Raw genomic sequence first — 20,891 nt, forward strand, 5'->3', positions numbered from 1 at the left:
TGAGAAGTGGTGGAGCTGACCCTGCAGAGGCAGGAGCAGGACCAGGCCCTGCTTTGTGCTGTGGCTGCAGGGAAGGGAAATGGGACCAGCCCTCCATGGGGTGACAGTCACAGATACMGTCAGTGAGGTGGGGTGACTGAAGCTCTGCAGGAATGGCAGATTTTGGACAGGTCAGAGCTGGCAGCAGGCTGAGCAGAAACGAGGCAGAAGGGCTAAAAAGTCCTTTATGGCAAATAATCCCTCTCTGAGGCCACATAACTCAGCTAAAGCAAACATGTCAAAGGTGCTCACRAGCGTTTCTGAAGACGATTTAACGGTGAAGGGTGTTACAGAAAAATCCAGGGAGCAATGAATCATTTCTGCCTTCCGAGCTGCATTTGAATAGTTGAAAATAAGGTTGAGGATATAAGATAAGAAAAATAAAATTGTTGAATAGCTGCTCTCTAAATAAGTCCTGCCTGTTGYGTGCAAAGCTGGTGTATGCCAGCGGAATGAGAAGGGTGCTGTGCGACCCAGGTGATGGAGGCTGTCACCGCTCCTGCGGCCGCTTCCCGGCACAATTGGAATGTTCTGTGGTGCCAGGGGGGTTTATATGACAGAAGACTTATAAGCCTGAATGATAAAGAACAGCTTCCATAAATCATTTCGCTCTGCAGATGTAWAAGTTTCAGGAAGCTGATGTCGGGYGGGTACACAGAGTACAGCTGGCCACGTTTTGCCAGCATATCTTGCTTTTCAATATGCTTTTTAATATGGTAGTCTGGGTGATTTGTTTTTCCTGTTGCTTTCAAGGATGCAGCATTTATCATTTTTTTACTGGAATTCAAGTTTCTTGCAGCAGAAGCTTCAAATCTCAGCTTCAAAGTATTTTTGTGTAATTAAATTTCAGTTTTATGTGTGGATTTTATCTGTGAACCTCAGARGGGCTTTAATGAGAAATCCAGCATGCTTGTGGGTCTTTGTGTGACCCCTATTATCATGGTTCCAAGAAATCTTTTCAGACACCTTATTTCTAGAACGTCCTGGAAGGGTGTTTCCTGTGGGGGAAACTGAGGCAAAGTAGGGTTCACCTGTCCAGGCAAAGATTAAATCTTTACCTGGCATGACTACAGCTCTACCATCTCTCTGGAGCTCTCTGCAGAGGTTTTCACTTAACCATTCCTTGCTGTCCCTTCCAAATGTTTTGTTGTCCATCTTGATTCCAAATTTTGTCCCAAAGTCCCAGCTGCCTGTCCGGCATCACACTGGAGCTCTGAAGAATTACCCAGTTAAAGGCTCCTCTCTGGAGGGGATTTTGCTCAGAAAGGTTTAACCAGGACAAAACCTGCCCTCAACAAGCAATGGGCTGCKAGCAGGAAACTGGGGATTTTCTTCAGGAACTGTTCTTTGCTTTCTGCTTTGCCTGCACCTTCCTCTCCACAGAGAAATGTTGAATTCTCTGGTTCTCTGCAACTCATTGCTGTTCATCTGCACATTCCTGACKTTCTCCTAAACTTCAGTCAGGTGGCTCTAAATAAGGGAAGGACATGGTGAGAGTGCTGATGCCAAAGTTTTCACCAGCTAATGTATTTTGAAGATGCAAGATGTTATCTGGAGAAATGTTGCTGCAGACCAACCTTGCTGTAACCTTGCAGGGTCCCCACCAGCCGAATTTGTGCTTTTTGTGCCATCTCCAGACCCACACACCATTACAGCACACATTAAATGGTTATCTGAGGCAGGACCAGCAGCACCTCAGAATGAGAAGAAATGCATCATAGATGGTTTGGGTTGGAATGGTCCTCMAAGATCATCCAATTCCAATCTCCCTGTCATAGGCAGGGACACCTTCCCCTAAACCAGGTTGCTCCAAGCCCCATCCAACCTGAAGTGTCTCAGGTTCTGTCTTGGGATGGCATGAGCACAGCGGAGCAGAGTCCTTGCATTTATTAAATATCCTGAGTGTAGCTATAGCCAGGAAAGATGCAAAATCCAGATAATCACCACAGCTAAATTTGCAGTCATGCATAGAAAGCAATGAAAGCTCTGTGAAAAACACTACCAATGCTTATTTACAACTCCTGTGGTGTCTCTCACTGATTTGGTTGTTTATGAGTGCAGTAAATGTGGGAATATGAAATAAATATGTATACTTAGGGTTTGGGTTTTTTTTTTTTTTTTTTTTTTTTTTTTTTTTTTTTTTTTTTGCAAGCCCTCAAGCTGAGGTTTAGAAGTGCAAGGCTGGTTTCCAGGGTCCTTGTTTCCTGGTTCATCTATTTTTCAGTGTATCACATTCATCGCACAATGCTGGCCAGGAGCTCAAAGGAAAATGGACAGAGAGTGAAAGATTGGAGCAGTTTGATATGGCCATTCTTGATGACTCAGGGGCTTGAAATGATGTGTGAATGTTTCTTGAACCCCAAATATCCCGTGGCCTGACGTGTCTCTATTTTTGAAATAATTTACATACCCATCTTAGGGGTTCCCTCAAGTCATGCTGAACTTAAGGCTCTGACCGTATTTCCATGATGAACACTAAGGGTTTGTAGAGCATCCATAAAAATTCATGCCAGGGAGAAACTTGGCATGCCACATCATCCACCAGAAGCTATCTTCTTCTGCTTTAAATCAGGTATAAATCAGCTCAGCTGTTGTAACTTAGAATAAGTTAACAAAAATAAGTTTAGCGGTTTCATATTTTTTTTGGTTCTGAAACCCAGAAATACCGTAGTTTAAATATAGATAGTTGCTGTTCAAAGTCTCATTGCTGTGACAGAACCTGCCTGTGCTAAAGAGTTCTCAGTCTCAAACCTAAGGAATTTCTGGATTAGGAGAAACTTTTTAACTCCTAAAAATAAACCTTTTGGAAGAGACAACTGTTGCTTTTGTGCCAATGAAACAACTAAAGCTAACTGTGTCTTGCAGTTCCAGTAGGACAGAGAATGTGAAACTCAGAGAGCAGCTGCAACACCTCACATCTGTCCCCAAAAACTCATTATGTTCTTTATTTTCTGGTGGGTTCAGGGAGAGATTTCAATTCTGCTCTCCCACAGTTGTTTGGAGAGAGTTAGAACAGGACCTTGTAGTGTGATTTTGTCTGTTCTTAMGAAAAAGAGAAGTCTTTTGAGTCTCATGTTAAACTCATGTGAACAGATTGCYCAGAGAAGCTGTGGCTGCCCCATCCCTGGAAATGTTCAAGGCCAGATTGGACAGGACATGAAACAGTCCTGGTCCAGTGGAAGGTGTCCCTGCCCAGGGCAGGGAGGGTGGAACAAGATGAACTTCAAAGTCTCTTCCAACCCAACCCATTCTGTGATTCTGTGACTCCCAGAAGGAATTCTGAGAGTCTGTTAGACCATTAGCAGTTTTACTTTTCAAATTAATAAATTGGCTGGGGAAATGCATGGCTGCTGCAATCTCGGCAGGACACTGTTGGTACAACATGGGAATATTTTATCAGAAATTAATCATATCAACATTGCTCTCAATCTGTGGGAAATAAGAATTTAAAATAAAAACAAATGCATTTATGTAAACTATTCTCTAAAATAGACTACTTATGCCTATTTACATAATGAATCCATCACTGCCCTCAGGAGATTAGATAATTAAGCACTGAACAACTTATATTTATTCATGTACTTTCAAGAATGAATGAATTATCCCTTCCTGCACAAACTGAATGTTGTCCCTTTGATTAGTAGCAGGAGGACAGTGATGGGATTTTGTGATGGAAAGTGTGCTGCTTGTTTTTGKTTTTTTTTTWAAAAAAGGAAAACAAATTGATCATTAAGATAAAGTATGTAAAGAAGCTGTGTCTGGTTAAAAGTCAATATGAACGATTTTTAGCAAATCTATTAGCAATGTGAATATGCTTGATACAAATTCATATGGGAGAGCAGGACTKCTTTTCTTGAATATGTATGATTTTTAGAAGGACTTTGTGTATGATTTAGATAATTATTTCAGCAGCTGTTWGAGCAGAGTTTGGCTCTCCAGATGTGACATTTCCAGTGCAGGTGGCTCAGAATTACTCACCTGAAGATTCTCTATAATCAGTTTTTGGGAGCTGATCACCAAGCCAGGCAGGGTGACCCAGGTGCCAAGTGGGCTCAGGAGGGGATTGAGGCATCCTCTCAGATGTGGCAGAACCTCCAAATCTGGGGTTCAGGAGATGGGAATCAATCCTCAGTTGCTCTCAAATCCAGCTGCTGGAAATGATGCTCACCATCCCCTGGGGCATTTCTTCACTCTTCCAGAGGGGAACATGCAGGTATTTCACAGGAGTAGGACAGTGTGGTCTGTGTGAAGTCTAATCCCTCTTAGAAGCTGGACCAAACTCTGATGTGAGATTTTTTTTCAAGTTACACTTTGTTTTATGCTGCATATTCTCAATATATAAATAATCAGTTACTCTGAGGAACCTGAAAGTTGTTTCTGCCCATGGGAGGGGGCTGACAAGATGAGCTTTGACGGTCTGTTCCAACCCAAACCATTCTATGAAATGTCATCAATAGCGTATTATGGATACAGTTGCTGAAGAAAAGTAAAAGGTGTCATAATATTTATTTAATATTTGCTCTGTGCCATGGTAACATGGACTAGATAGAGATAAGAAGCAGGATCTTGTCCTTTGCCACCACACCAGAACTGGATATTGTGAGGGCTTGCACACATTTTTTTTTAATTCCACAACAGTACAGAATTCAGCTTCAAATATAAGGCTGGGACCCGCTTTGAGGAGTCATAGCCTGTGACCAATCAAGAATAATGATAGAAGAGTGCTTCAGGTACTAAATTCTGCTAGAAATATAATTATGCCATTTTATGACTTAGAAAACTTACTAATTTAATAGAGAATTCACAATAAAATGCTTTCTGAAGTAGCCCTCACAAGGTCCTGAGGATTTATAAATTACATKAAGAACCTGAATTTTTGCAGTTATGAAATAAAGCTGACATATTAACATTTCTAACTTAGCAATCATTTTATTGTTCACAATAATTAAGCTTGCAGTCCTTAGAGGTACCTCTTGTTGAGGGACACCTCAAAGCTCCTGAGATGCCCCACGGTGGCCGCAGGGTCACACCAAGGGTGAGCAGAGGCAGAGCCAGCTCCTGGTGGTGTTTTCCACAGGTTATAAAACCTCATCCCAGTCACCTGYACTTCTGAACTGATGTGGGAGCTGTAGGAATTCTCTGGGTTCATTAATTGTGAACAACTTTAWTCATGTTCATTAACAACTCTAATGTCGTTAATTAATAACATAAACAATTTTAGTTGCATGACTGGCTTTCCTGTAATTCTAACCTGGCATTCAGGAAATGGAGTTTTTTGTGGCTGGGTGATGGATAATCCTTTCACCTGACTCTGGGCAGGTGAGAAGATGGCAAATGTGTCTGGGTAAGACCTGCTTGTTGAACCTTAATAACCAGCAAAATGTGATGGCATGGCAGTGTTTCTTCTGGAGATAGTSCTAAAAACATCCAGTGGGACAAGTTTGCAAAGGCATGCAAACCCAGGGTGATTTGTGTACTCAGGCTGTTATTAATTCATTTCTTTGGTCTATAGATAGGGTAGAAACGAAATCAAATGCTAATATGAGTGTTGTATAAGCATCTTATACAGTGTTTTACAGATTCAGCCCCAGTGCAAGCTGCCCTTCATTGCTTTTAGCCTCTCCTTGCTGTCACTAACCAGGTGCCATCCCATCCCATCCCTGCTGTCACTAACCAGGTGCCATCCCATCTCAGTGTCCCCAACAGAATCACCATGGTCCCTCCTTGGCTGGCCAAACTTCACCTTCAGTTGCTTGTTTTGACACACATCTCACATATAACACAGTCATTTTAAAATCGATTAGCTGCAGTTGGCTCAGCTTTAAGAGGGTCTAAAATTTCTCCAAACTCAATGCAATCCAAATGCATCTCATCAAAATTATTGGAGAAAAGAGCAATTATAAAAGGTTTTTAACTACATTCTATTACTAGTTTTTGTTTTCTTGATTCAGTTGACTCCTCACCTGAGARTGTGTTCAGCTAGAGAACTTCTTTATCTGTTGAAACAAACGCTAAAATTTCCACTGACCTTCATGGCCACAAGGCAATAAACAGATTTTACTGATGCAGTGCGGTGCATAAACACAGCAGCAGGATTTGGGGAATTAAGTAGACACTAAAGTTTCCATCCCATTAAATCAACCCTGACTTGAACCATTGCTGGAGAAACACGATGTATTCAGGGCTGTGTTACCCATGCTTCAGTTCACAAACAACAGGTCTYTCTGCATTAATTTGGGGGCAAGAATCAGTGCTGGAGACTTCCTTTGAAAGTCATTCTTGAATTGAACATCCAACAAGGCTATGTTTTGGTTCATTGTGTCCCTGCTGAGAATGAGTTACAGGATTAAAAAAKAATTGCCTTGCCTCATAAACAGGATCTAAGCAATAGAACCAGAGTAGACTAAATGTTSTGGRGAAATTCTTCCCTGTGAGGGTGGGGAGGCCCTGGCACAGGTTGCCCAGAGAAGCTGTGGATGCCTCATCCTTGGAAATATTTTAGATCTGGCTGGATGGGGCACTGAGCAGCCTGGGATAGTGGAAGGTGTCTCTRATCATGGCAAGGGATTGGAGTGAGATGATCTTTTAGGTCCCTTCCWRCCCAAACCATTCTGTGRTACTCTATTTTAGCAAGGCAGGATATCCGTAACAATTGTAACAATGATTAAAGGTGGCAACAATGCATTAAAATCTATATTTTCTTTAGATTTAAGGGAAGAGATCTAATTAATGATATTGAGCCCTATTTACGGTGTGAAATCTGTTTCTGTGGGTAGTGCATCACGAGCAAAGGCAGGCGCCCAACATCACTATGTAAATTATCTCCACGYGGTGCTACATCAATGAGGTTTTCTCCATAGATGTTGGTTCCAGGTTGCTCCCTGTAATGACCTCAATTATACATGTCTTCATTGTGAAATTATGATTGCCTTTGGCGGGCTGCAAATGACAGCAGAGAAAAAGATTTCCATGATAAACCAGCACAACAAGCAATACCTGCTGCATTAGCATGCAGAGCTTGTGAAGGTGCAGTGTAACTCCAGCTTGGCACCTCAAATAACACTGGAGGGGAGGAGGGACAGAGGARAATGTTCAGCAATATCTTGACATTTTTTACAAGAAAAGGAATTAGTAAGACTCCACGTTCTGGCGTGTCACCGTGGGACCTGGCATTGCAAGAAATTTAATGTAAGAACATCGGGATGGCGATGGCTGGGTCACCAAAGGTGCTCAGTGCTTCGGGCTGAATATTGTACCAGGCAGGGAAGGTGAGAGAGGCAGGRTAAGAGTGATCCTTTGCCTGAATAACCCCTTGGCACTACCCCMAGCACACAGGGAGGGATCCCTCACCCTCCTGCGTGAGGCAGATGGGTTTGGAGATGGTTCTGCCCTAATTCCTGAACCACGGCAGTTCAGCACTGAGCTGCTGCCATCACCAATGCAGAGTTTGTGGTGTTCTGGCTGCCTTTCACTGACCTTAATTTTGTTCCACATTTGGGGTCTTTCATCTACCYGAGCAGGGATTAGTCCTGGCCCTCTGATACACAGGGACAGGCTTACAGCAATTCTTTCTTAAAGGGGATCATTACAAAGGCTTTACCCCTGTCTGGAACCATTAAAAGTTGAGTGAAAAATGATAGCATCCCATTCTCTGATGATAGCATCTCTCTCTGATGGCAGAGTAGTTGGCAGGAACTTATTATTTCCAGCTGGACTAAGCTGAGGAGCTACTTCAGCTGAAATCCCAGAGAAGAATACAAGGTTTGACACAACTTGATAACTGTGGTCAGTGAGGACTGATACTGGGCAAACCTATGGAATGTAGAAAAATTACGTGCATGCATCATCCTGCAGAATTTCCAGCTGAACATAAAATTGTTTGATTTTAGGACCCAATTCCATTCCAGCTTGTGTTCTGCAAATGAGCACCCTTTGAATATTGCCTATTTGTTCTGTTCAGTTTTATACCCACGGTAAAAATCCTTTTATCTCCTAAAGGTTTTTAAAAATAAAATGAACAGTGTTCAATACTTAATCTAGAAGCTCTACACAAAATCATTAAGGTGACTTGAATAATTTGTGCACATAAACCAATAGCATCAGTGTGCCTAAGCTATATAACTTAGGTACAAAGTTTGGAGTTTCTTAAAAGATTTTTTTAAAAAGCTCAGCCCTCCCATCATCTTAGGGAATCCTATTTCCTCCCCAATACACCTGCTTGTATAAGGAAATCTTTTCTATTGAAAACAATAAAGCTATAACTGAAGCCACACAAAATAATTCTGTATTAATAGAAAGGCTTTTAGATGTTAATAAGAGTCCCTCAAATGTACTAGTAATAAGATGCTCTCAAATATACTCCATAGAAATACTCTAAAAAGGAGTGTGTTTGTATTGTTAAACTGGTCTGTGCTAATTACATACTTTAACATAAAAAACTCATCTCTTGGCCTCATATGGTTCATCCAAGAATGGCAGCTGTGCAAGGTGTCTTCTTAATTAAAAGTTAATGTGTTTTTCATTACTGTGCTTCTAAAAAGGAAAAGCCAAAGCCTCTTTAGGAGTCATTTGGAAGATGGGCAGGGAGCCTTAAATTCTACTGCAAGAGGGCACTGAAAAAATGTTACTGAAGAAGGAGCTTACGTGAGCCCAGCATGACCCAGGGAACTCAAGRCACCATGAAAAACAGCAGAGGGAATTAAAGGAAACAGCAGTAAGATGAAAAAACAATTCTCTTGTAAATGAATGGCCCTCTATTTCATTTCTCCTCAAGATGAGATGTCCTCATTAGCCCTACTGCATGCTACAAATTATTGTAATTATCAGTTCTTTATCCTGTCAAGTGCACTCCAAATATTTTATTCATTAAAAGAAGCTCTTCATTATGCAGAAAATAACTACATTATTAGCCCCTATGTGCTGTTTACCTGCTTCAGGTCRTGGGATGGACGCCCCATCCCTGGRAGTGTCCAAGGCCAGGTTGGRYRGKGCTTGGAGCAGCCTGGGATAGTGGAAGGTGTCCCTGCCCATGGCAGGGGGGTTGGAAGGAAATGGTCATTAATGTCCCTTCCAGCACAAACCATTCGCTGCTTCCCTGGGACATCTCCACTCCTCAGCTCTGCCCCTGAGTTGCCACATCCCYGATTCCCAGCAGGTACCTGAGGGCACTGTGATTTAATGATTTGTCATCTCTTCCTGCCTTGGCTGCTGACCTGCTCTGTGATGGGTAATGTTCTCCTTCCCAATATTCCTTCATCTCCCCTTCTGATTTTTAAGGTCGGACTTTGGCGGTCGGACTGTATCAGTCTTCTCATCTAATGCCTCTGGGAGCCACCATAACCCGAACACTAGCACCACGTTGGTCAAACATTCCTAATTTTGATCAACCATCGATTAAAACTGTAGCTACCTTTTATTTAAAACAGCTTGTGCTCTTCCTGAAGTAGCACTGGGGGTTTTAAGTGGGAAAAACACTCAGTGCTGGTAGGCACAGCAGTGCTGTAGGGACCTTGCAGTGCAAAGTCAGCCTCAGATCCACATTAATGGCACACTTTGTGGCACGTTAGCATCTCACTAAGGTGGAAAAAAACAGAAAAGGAAGTGTGCGGAGGTGTTGGAGTACATTTTCACAAGCAGGTTTTGCACTAACTCTGTGCAATCAGTTGCTTTACCAAAGTACTGAGTCTGTCCAGGCTGCCCAAGGCTGCTGAAATAGACTGAATATTTTAGTGACAGATTTAAGAGGTTTGCTACTCAAGAGATGTTAAAGCAATTTTTCAATTAGACAATATGTGAAGAGATGGGAAATWGTGCTTGCAAATGTAGATACTGGGGTTTTTTTCATTTTTATTTGGTGCATTTCCACCATACAAGCTCTGTAAATGAATGCAATTTTCCCACCAAAGCTGTTAACTTTTAAGGCCTCTTAATCTGTGAACTGACATGATAAAAACAAGCATTTGGGTTCATTGAAAGGCAGCACTTTTTCAGAGTGCACATGGCCCTGAGATGTTCCCAGGAAGCRACATTCAGATCTTGTGTGGGGTGTAACGATGGAGTGGTGAGACCGGTGGACAGGATGAAGAGTTGGACAGCTGATGGGAAGGAGTGACCTGACCCCCATCTGTCATTTTACAGTGTCAGCACTGCTTGAAGTGGTTTTACCAAAGCACATGGCCTCGTGTGAGGCAGCATCTGTCTCTTTGATCTGTTTTGCTGCTGTTATTGCCAGTGGACCTGAGGAAGRAGTAGCCTCGGGGCTGGGAGAGGGTGTTTCATTCCCCAGCCCAGGTTTTGGGGTTGGCTGAAGCAAAGTGAAACCAACTGTGAACCTTCCCTGTCCCTCTCAGTAGCCCATTACCTTGAAAGACCAGTTTTCATCATTTACATGCAATACAGTTTTCTTATTGCAGAGCTTGGAATGAGGGGAAGCAAAAACACATTATGTGAATTGCAAAGTTGTGGCTACAGCARCTTGGACAATGTGGCCTGACTGCCTGGACACTGTCTTAGTGCTCCCAAAATGTTCCATAAGGGCAATCTGCACCCAGGGCAGTTCTGGGATCACATCTGACCTCATGGCAAAAGTTGCAGCCACATCTCATGACTGGCTGTAAGGAAATGCTGTCACACGGTGTGGTTTCAGAGGGTTGGTGTGTGGTTTTCAGTAAGGTCTGCTGTCCCAGGAGTTTCCTTTGTGTGGCACATGTGAGTCAAAATAACTGAGTTTTTTATTTAAATAAAATATGAGAAAGCTTTTATTTTTTAGGACATCTGTATCTCAGGTGCCATATGTGGCTGTGTTTGGTAAACAAGTTTTCACGCTTGGTGACTTCCAGTGTTTGGGCAGTTTGAAACTGGGTTTATCTATATTTCAGTGGCAACAGTCTGACCTTAATTCTTCTTCAAGAAACAAACATGACTCATTCTTGTACCTTTCCAAAGGACCTTGGCTTGGCAGGAGTGCTCTAGAGAAACAAGCGCAGCTGATCTCAGACCGCAGAGCCTTTGCTTGTCCTACTGCTGCTGGCTGCTTTGTATAAACCACTGCAGCCAATGGACCATCGTGGTGCCCTTGTGCCACAGCTGAGATGCCTCAGGAAAGGGATGCAGCGAGTATGATTGTGACAGATTCAATTTGTGTCTTACTTGGCTTTATTCGTGGGTTTGGGTTTTTTTTTTTWAAGCRTAACTATCCTGTCTCCTTGCCAAATTCCTCCCAAGTTGTTCCCGGAATGAGGAAGGAAGGCAGAGAGGGGAGAAGAGGAGCAGCTTCCCTGTGCAGTATTTGCTGTTAGCCCTGTCCTTTTGCCTTTTGCAGAGGTGGTTCGGCTGAGCCTGCCCGAGGAGCAGAGGGTGACCGTGACCACCATCACCGTGGGGCTCAGCACCGTCCTGAGCTGCGGCATCCGCGGGGCGCTGCGCCCGCCCATCATCTGGAAACGCAACGGCGTCGTGCTCAACTTCCTCGACCTGGAGGACATCAACGTACGTCCTGAGCCCCCTGTCATGGTCCCCTTGAGTAGGACCTCGTTTAACAGTGGTACTTACAAGGGTGCGAGTTTTAGCTTATGGTTACAGAAGATGGAAGCTGTCAGGATGTTCAGGTTGTGTGTGAATGTGTCTCAGGACTAAAAGCAATGCAGGGGAGAGCATTTTATATAACATTTAGAGTACGTTATATGAAATTATGCTCCTTYTGATGCCTTATCAATCAGGCTGATCTGAAAGAGAGGCCAGACAAACTTAAGAGAATGAGAATACACAACTTTAATACAGGCCTAACAGGCCTACTGGTACATTAGGGCAGACAAAAGCCTCCTCCTGAGGCTGCACCCAAAAATGGACACCGAGTCACGAGATCTTCACCTTTTATAAGTTCTGCCTTATTAACATATTGGGTCTTAATTCTCCAATGATCTTTACAGGTGATGATGTCAGCCACCCCAAACTTGCTTGCCCCCAACTCACTGTTGTTTACATATTTTGGGGCTCTCGGGCAGTGAGGTGTCCTTGGATTCAGGCTCAGAGAGGGATTGTTTTGTCTAAAGATGAAAGAACAGTAGTTTTAGTGCTGTACTAGGGAAGTACAAGAATACAGATGCATGAAAATATAGAAACTAAAAATCCTAAGGCATCACTTCCATGGCCAACCTGTGGTCCATAGACCTGCCATCTCAGGGGAAGCAGCTCCACAGACCATCAGCTCCTCAGGGATGTCTTTCCCAGTACAGMGAAACAGGCTCATCAAGAGAGTGAAACAAAACATTTATGGCTGGCAATGAATCTCTCCTCTCTCTAAACCAAATAATACATTTTTATCTCTGTTCCTCCTGTTTCACTTGCCTTTGAGCCAATTCTCCTCTCTCATTCCTTGGCTGTTCTTTCTGATGAGCAGTTTTAAAATGGGATTATTCGGCAGGGTGTGGCGATGCCCTCRCAGGAAGGAAGATGAATCTCTTTTAATTTGTGGTGCTGGTCTGATCTGTGAGTCATAKTTGGTAGGAAAGACAATACCCGAATGATGATATAAACTTACTCATTTATTTAATAACATTTAATTACAGAGAGAGTGGGAAGTAGTGTACAAAAAATATGGTCTGTATTTCATTTCTCTTTGCATTAAAGTACATGGTAAATCAGGTTTTATTTTAATTACACTACAGCAAGAGCTGATTTATATTTTTGTTCAGCTCTTGTTAATTTGATAACCACTCAGTTCAGGGTTGTTACAGGCAATGCTATAGCTCCCTAAATTGTTGTGTATCCAGGATTGCTGAAATGGGAAAAATCTTTGGTTTATTCTTCTGCAGTAAAATATGAAAATTACAGCACATGGGACAGAAAGACACACAGCGTCTCAGTACTTTATTTGTTGACTCTACCTTAGCAGGAAAATCATGTATAGGTGATTACTATGTGCACAAACTCAGTAATTAAAGCCATCTAAACATCTTGTTCTTTTYATCACAGTGAAAGTATTATCCTTTCAAAATGTATTTCTTGTCACTGCTTCATGCATGACATGGAAATGCAACAGAGCCTCTGGAGGCTCAAGAGCAGTCTTAGGGTTTGTTGGCCCAAAATGATGAAAATTTCAGGTATTTTTCTTAAATTTATGAATTTTTTGTTATGATGACATTAATCTTAAAGAATTAAAGTTCCTGTGGGAACTGAACACAAAATGACAGTCCAAGAATCAGAGTAGAAAAGCATCCTTGAAGGACTGATAGCACTTGATTCTGAGGGTTCATTTGCAACTCCTGCTATTTTAAACTGTGTTGAATATGTTCTCAGACTGAAATGCCCRTTCCTCACATAATTTAGCACCAGTCCAATTGGATTTCTGGTTTGGTTATAAGTAATTCTGTTTCTCATTGGTGATTCTGTGTTAAGAGGCAGAGTTATGTCCTCGCACATGAGCTGACTGGTTCCTGAATGATTCAACACCCCCGTGGAGTGTAGTACAGCAGGGAAAAAAAAATCACTTTTTGATCTGTTTCAACTAGTATGTCACTGAGAAACTGTATCAAAAGAGGACTCTGAGATTGTTACAAGGGAAAAAAACAGGATTTATGCCTCAATTTTAATGTGTCATGTATCAGTTTATGACCTCTACCACCTTGTCATAYAACACCTGCTGCTAGTGAACATCAACTTTTTTAGTCTAATGATCATCTCCGCACTTTTTTCAWCATTAATTAAACTGTGTAATTTTTTTTATGTTCTGTCTATACCCTGCCATTGGTATTCTGGTCTGGTTGCTCGAGGAGGCACAATTTGGGGGTTGCCAGTTTTTATTTTCACTCTCCTACTGTGGGGTGCTTGAGCTCAGGCATATCCACTCTGTGGCTACTGMGGAGGGGCACCTGCATTGTCTGAAGCACTTGGTGACAGCAGGGACAKTCCTTCAGCTGGTAAATCMASCCTTTTCTATTTCATGGAACCACWGAATGGTTTGGGTTGGAAGGGACTTTMGAGCTCATCTSGTTCCAATCCCCCTGCCATGGGCAGGAACAATTTCCACCAGGCCAGGTTGCAAAAAGCTTCATCCAGCCTGGCCTTGGCCACTTCCAGGGATGGGGCAGCCACAACTTTCCTGGGCAACCTGTGCCAGGGCCTCACCACCCACACAGGGAAGATTTTTTTCCYAATCTCTAATCTAACCCTACTCACCTTTAATCCATTCTCCATTGTCCTGTCTCTACATGCCCTTGTTAGAAGTCCCTCTCCACCTTTCTTGTAGGCTCCCTTCAGGTACTGGAAGGACACAATTAGGTCACCCTTAATCCTGTTTTCCAGGCTGAAGAATCCCAGTTCTCTCAGCTTTCCTCATMGCAGAGTGCTCCATCCCTCTATTCATCTTGGTCTTTTCTCAAACACCTCACAGCTCAGGTCAAGGGGTGGCAGCAGACTGCTCAAAGCTGCAGCCTTACGTGGCTGCAGAAATTCACATTAAACAATAATCTATTTAAAGGCATTGACAGCAGAAAGTAAAGGCAGTGTGCTTCTTAATGTACTTGAAGGCAGTTAATTAAATTACTTCAGTTTTCCTTTAGTACGCCTGAAGCAGAAACTCGATTGCATTTCTGCTTTTCACAATAAGGTTGGCAATTTGGCTAATTGGAAGTGCAACAGGAGATTAATTGTACCTTTTTAACTTGAAGAAAATCCTCCCTGCTCTTGGCACAATGGTAATCACATACAGACCTACAGGATAGTCACACACTTGGAAAAAACCKGGTATTATATTTCAATTAAACTCTTTCTCTTCTAAATGCTAATTCAAGAAATYAGATGAAATTAGAAGCTCAAGTCTGAAAAAAACAGAATCCTACCAGCTAGGTGTGAGAGCAGCACAGAGAGGCACTGCTGAAATATTCTTTGTTGCTTTATTCTCTCCAGATTTGTGGCAAATGTGATCTGAGAATGCGATCGTGTTCCAGGGTAATGTGAGAGTGACAAAGGCAGTCAACAGAAACCTAGATAATCCTAAATTTGCACAGAATGGAAAGATTGAAGATCACCATGAAGCCTAGCTGTTTAACTGCATTAGTTAAATCATTTTTATGTGATCTCTTGATTGGCAACAAAATATTAATAATTTTTCATTGCTCTCTTAATCAGAAGCTTTCATAAGCAACTAGTAATAATTTGTCTCGTCCTGCCTGTAGGAGCTCTGTTAATGAGTTGTCACATAGCTRCTGCAGAAGAGCCATCCTAATGGTACATGTAATTAAACGATTTCTTTTGCAAACATTTAAGATTGCTTTTAGCATAAAAATATTATTTCTCCATAAATTACCTATCCATATTATTTATCCATTAGAAGTCCCTTTGCAGTTCCGCTTTAATGAAGTCACATCAACTTTTCTCATGCAGAAAATAACTATAATGTAGCTGAAACTGATAAAATCGTTATAGCTATAAATTGATTTCTGACTACAAAAGTGAAGTGGTTAAAATGTGTCATCTTTCAAAATAATATGCTTTTACTTCCTAGGAACAAGTGATATGTTTTCTCAAATATGTGATTATGAAAGCATTCCTCAATTTAAAAACAAACTCCTCATGGAGTCAAATGTATGTAATATTTATAGGGTGTTGTTTCACATGATTTGACATTATCTCCAGAGAAACCTGTGTAAATTGATAAAATTTGTAAACATCAGTTGTTCTTTCAGAAGCATGGTGAAAGATATTACCATAAGAAAACCAATACRGTGCAGAGGTAGATCAGAATTTGGTGAATTACCAAGTGTAGTGCAGGTAGCTATAGCCTGAGCTCATTAGTGTCTTTCATTATTCATTTCATTTTCATCTGTATCCTTTAACTCACGCTGGCATTGGGTCATTAGTTTGAAAATAGGCTTTACATAAAGTTGTGTAAATACAGAGTTCTTCATTTCTGCTGATGTCAGGTAGGATGGCACAGCCTTGCTCTCTCCAAACATCCCACCCAGGGACAAGCACAGAACTCCAGACCACATCCTTGACTGGTCATATTCCCCATCCACCCAGGAAATCACCTCCTTGTACACCTCACTGCCTCTACAAGGGCTGTGCCTACCTGCCTTGGTGCACATTTCGTGTGTATTCATGAAAATGTCCATTTTCCACCTATAATATTTGAAACCCAAAGCAAACAGCCAGCCTTTAAAGTGCAAATCACTGGGATTAATTTTCTCATTAAAACAGTCTGTATGAAGGCAATATATTCATGTTGATGTTTTTAATGTAGATTCACTGTTAAATAATAAAAAGATTGTGTGTGAATAACCCCACTAATTCCCTGCTAATAGAATTTGGGCTATTAAAATGATCAAAGCCTGGGCCATGCTAGATACTGCAGTGCTGCAGTGATAGGAGCAAGTTACAAAAAGTTGCAGGTTYAGAGCCAAGCTTTTTCTCTTTCAAATCAAAGTTTAAGAAATTGCTTATAGTTACTAAAGGTGTTTGGAGGCTCTAAAATAGTTAAGTGCAAAATTACTACTGTATGTTCTGGATATATAGTCTCACATTTTTTCATAATGAAGATTACAGAAACTGTACCCACTTGTATTTTTAGAAGCATGTRCCTACTGTTAATTTTCTGTCATATTATCTCTGAGTTTCTCAGGATATAAACTCCCCCATTTTTTACCTATATTATCATTACACAACTATCTAAAAAGTTAATTTCCATATGTTCAAGGCAAACAAACTTTTTTTGACTCGCCAGCAATCTTAAAGTTGTGTTAAATTCTTCAAGCAGAAAAACAAGAAAAGATAAATTAATGCCCCATCAGGCTGTGTTTGCAGTAGATTCTGGCATTTGCTTAAGGCTGAATTTCTCTCCATGTAAATGACTAAAGTGATAGCATGTGGAAARCCAAGAACAAATAACATTAATGAAGCATAAGTTCTCAGCTTGTCTCTAGAAATGAATTATTAAAAGCATCAAAGAAAGTGATTTAAGAACCCATGATTAATTTAGTTTTTATTATTTTTATCTGAATCACTCACGAATCTATTGTAAAAAAGATCAGAGACATTTGATTAGTAAGGAAAAATCATTTCCAAAGTGATAGCCATTGTTGTAGATTTTGCATAATAATAATCTCATTAAATGCTTGGGTACATTTCTTTTTAAAATCCTGTAAACATTGTCAGAGARAGATTTCTAGGACTCTGAGGATCAGGCAAGCTTTTTTTAGTGTGAACTAGTTAATACATCTTAGTTGCTTTGCTGGTGATTGTGAGATCAGGGTGRTGTTCTTCTTCATYTGGGAGTGTTCAAGGCCRGGTTGGATGGGRCTTGGAGTRACCTGGTCTGCAGTAAAGTGTCCCTTTTGCCTCATGGCAATGRGGATGAAACGAGATGGGCTTTAAGGTCCCRTCCAACCCAAACCATTCTGGGGTTCTAGTGGAAAACCAGTGACACCAGCAAGTCCCTTTGCCAGGACTGGTTTTGTAGGTAAGCACTGAAACCTCATGGAGAGGGTCTCCAGCTTCCCTGGGCTTGGGAAAGGGCTGGAAGGGAAGGGGTTAAAGATGAAGTGCATTWTTATTAGTAATAGGAGTAACAACAATGTTTAGAAAAACATTTCCTAAGAGAAGAAGCACTTAGGGTACTTCATTCCCTCTGCCATTGTTTCTGCTATGAACACTTTTAAACCATCAGGGTGAGAGGGTATCAACTGTCTTTGGGGCTCCCCCCAGTATTTATTAGAACATTTGGTATCTAACTTGGATGGTTGAAAATCACTGTGTGGGTTTAAATGGCTTGGGCCAGGGAGTGTGTACCCCATGGTGCCACTMTGTAGGGTGACACTCCTTGAGAGCTGGGGAGGTGGGGAATCTCAGGCTTCCTGTCACTGGGATTCGACTTTTCTGTTTATTCTTCCAATTTATAGTTTTAAGTCAAGTTTGAGGTTTCTTTCTCAAGCAACTGGAAGTTAACTTAAAAAAATAATAACCCTCAGTGCTCATTCCTCTTCAGAGTTCCTGAAAACCAAGAAACTTTGACAAAAATGTAAAGGGTTTTAAATGTTGGAGTAATCCCTAGGCAAGTTAGAAAGCTCCATGAGAATGCATCTGAAACAGGCAAAAGGTGGGTGGYAGTGCCCTGCTCCCCTGGCATCGCAGCCAGCTCAGCACCCAGGGTGAGCGTGGTTCCTCTCCTCCAGCTCCTGCCTGGGTGTCACAGCAGTAGATTTGTGGTGTTACAATCACAGGCTGGAATTCACTTGAGACAGAATGTGRACAAGATTTACAAGCAATATGCGATGCTTTACACATCTCTGAGCRCGGTGTCTCCAAACCACAGCTCAGTGCATGACCAGGGAATGCATTAGGATGGGGATGGGATAAATAAATATGAAAAATCTTGTGTTTGGAGAGACCAATGCCTTGGGTAATCAGTAGTGATGGAAAGGAAATACTATACCCCAAAAACAAACAAAAAAAAAAAAGGTATACTTCTATTTTCTAGGATCTGCTTTGTTATTTTTTTTAAATCAACTGTGTGAATAGCAACTTTTTTTTTAATGTTTTACAGATTACTAGATTGTTATCAATGCAAAATGCAGGGTGGTGTATTTTTTTAATCTTGAAAAGTTAAAATATATTCCAAGGTCATTTAATTCATCCTTTGGTTGAAGGGTAACTGCAAGACATGAAAGCTCAGGAAGGGCAGAGAACTTTTATTTGAAAAAGGGAGAGAAAAGGTGATATCAGCTGCTGGAGAAGTCAATTTATCAGCTGTCACTAGTTGACATTATCAATTATGAGAAATTAGAAGCATAGCTTTCTGAATAATTTTATTAGAAGAATTCTTTTATAATGAAATTCATAAGGTAGAGATGATGAACACCCTGTCCTTATCTGGCTGCTTTGATGCAGGGCTCGTGACTCTGTGGGTTGGATGGGTACTGCCTCTGCTTTCAAAACTTCTCTTTCTTCCTCTTCACAAGAAATTTGGTGGGATATCCTATCCCAGGAAGCATCCAAGGCCAGGTTGGATGGGGCTTGGAGCAGCCTGGTCTGGTGAAAGGTGTCCCTGGCCATGGCAGGGGGTTGAGCTTACAGGTCCCTTCCAACCCAAACCTTCCCATGATTCTAAGTTAATTCACCTTCCATGGTAAATGAGGAAAACCATGTCTCAGAATTTACTCTTTTTGGCTTTCTCCTTATTGCCTGTTCTTCTTCATGGGATGATACATTTAAATGTGTTTTCAGGCCACTGTGGGGCATTGCTGGGGTCAAGTAGGGCAGTAACAGCTCCCTGGGGTGTGCAGCACTTGCTGAGCCTCCTGGACAGCTCTGGAATACTCAGTTTTAAAGCTGGGATCGTTTTGGGGAGAGATGAACTATGTTACATGAGTTTCATAGATGTTTTTGTTCTGCTCTGACTGCTTTCAGGCTCRTGGTGATTTGGAAAACTGGCTTAACAGGCAAAAGCCCTCTGAATTCAGTCAAAATATGTGACAGTGTTTCCTCTGCTTTTTCCCATTGTGAATTCCTCCTATTCCCTCTGCCCACCCCATGCAGATCCCAGAAAAGCAGAGCAGCAGAGGGCAGTTGTCAGTGCTCTCTCACACCCCATTAGCCCAGGGAGGACTRTGAGCAGCTGAGCAGCTCCTATGAGCTCCCAGAGGCACAGAGGGGTGTGGGATACATCCCAAATACATCCACAGCTTCCCACAGCACTGCAGCACTCCTGGCTGGGATCAGTGCAAGATRTGAAGTTAGAAGCTATTAAGGAATCAAAGACTCATCATTTCTTAATGCTCCAGGGCTTGGGTTTTTACAGCACTTCCAAATATACCCTTATGAAATACACACAGAAAGTGCTTGTGCATAGGAATGCATCCACAGATATAAAATGTAGCAGTGAAATCCTAATGTACTAATTATATCCACAGGGAAACACAGGGAGAGGCCATGCRCTGCAATAAGCACACGGGAAGTCATTAATTTGTTAGGGATTCAGTCTTCTTTTTAGCAACAAAAGGTTCAGTATCAAACATTTAATGCCACAATCACATTTTCCTTCCCACACCTAACACTTATAATTCTTAATAATGTTGTGGTTATATATGAATTCACTGTGTGTGCAGGTTCTAATACAGGGTTAGCAATTCCATTCTATGCCTCACGATGATATGGCGTTAATCTAAATCATCTTTGGTAACTTTCTTTAAGYACTACAAGTCAGAAAATAGTTTTTAAAAGTCATAAGCTGTGCTTTTACCAATGTAAGCTCCTCTTTTCGAGGAAAACACATTTGGAAAGGAAGTGAATAATAYAGTAGTATTACATCTGTTTGGTTGTGCAAGGGTTTTAGCTGATATTAATACATTTGTATGCATTGGAATAAAACAGATTGTCTATAAAAAGACAATTACAGAGCACAAACCAAGCATTCAGAATATCTTTCTGAGATATCTTAAAGGAAGCAAMATACTTAAATAGAAAAGATTATATTGTCCTGTTTTTCCACAACTCTTTATAAATCATTCCATTAAAGTAGCCATCCTGCTTTTATTGATCTAAACTCAATTTTAGTTTCTTTTAACTTACAAAAACTGTTATTAAGTCCTTTCCAGTCGAAGCATTTTCTCTCTCATGCAAATACCATTTGAACTGAGTTGGTATCTTTTCTATTAGCAGTTACTCATGCATCTTTGCTTTCCATCAGGAAAGATCTAACTGACCAGAAAACAGGMAAATGCTTGAAATGGGGATTTTTTAGTAGATATTTGTAATGATGTATTGGATAACTTAACCAGTTTATCCTATAGTGTAGATGCGTGACAGCAAGGTGACAATAATATCTGGAATGCTTTTGATTAGACAATGGATTTCAGATC

At 41.3% G+C, this 20,891-nt stretch overlaps 1 protein-coding gene across 1 annotated transcript in view; it reads left to right on the forward strand.

The window, feature by feature from the left end:
• FSTL4 (follistatin like 4) overlaps positions 1-20,891 on the forward strand; it is a 200,377-nt gene that overhangs the window by 151,112 nt on the left and 28,374 nt on the right. Inside the window, exon 6 of the mRNA XM_057371342.1 lies at positions 11,360-11,526. Within this exon, the coding sequence (XP_057227325.1) occupies positions 11,360-11,526 (167 nt within the window). The remainder of the gene's footprint in view (positions 1-11,359; positions 11,527-20,891) is intronic.

The sequence above is a fragment of the Malurus melanocephalus genome, unplaced genomic scaffold (assembly GCF_030028575.1).
Source record: "Malurus melanocephalus ecotype Western Australia unplaced genomic scaffold, MMel_1.1 scaffold_144, whole genome shotgun sequence".
NCBI classification, from domain to species: Eukaryota; Metazoa; Chordata; class Aves; order Passeriformes; family Maluridae; genus Malurus; species Malurus melanocephalus.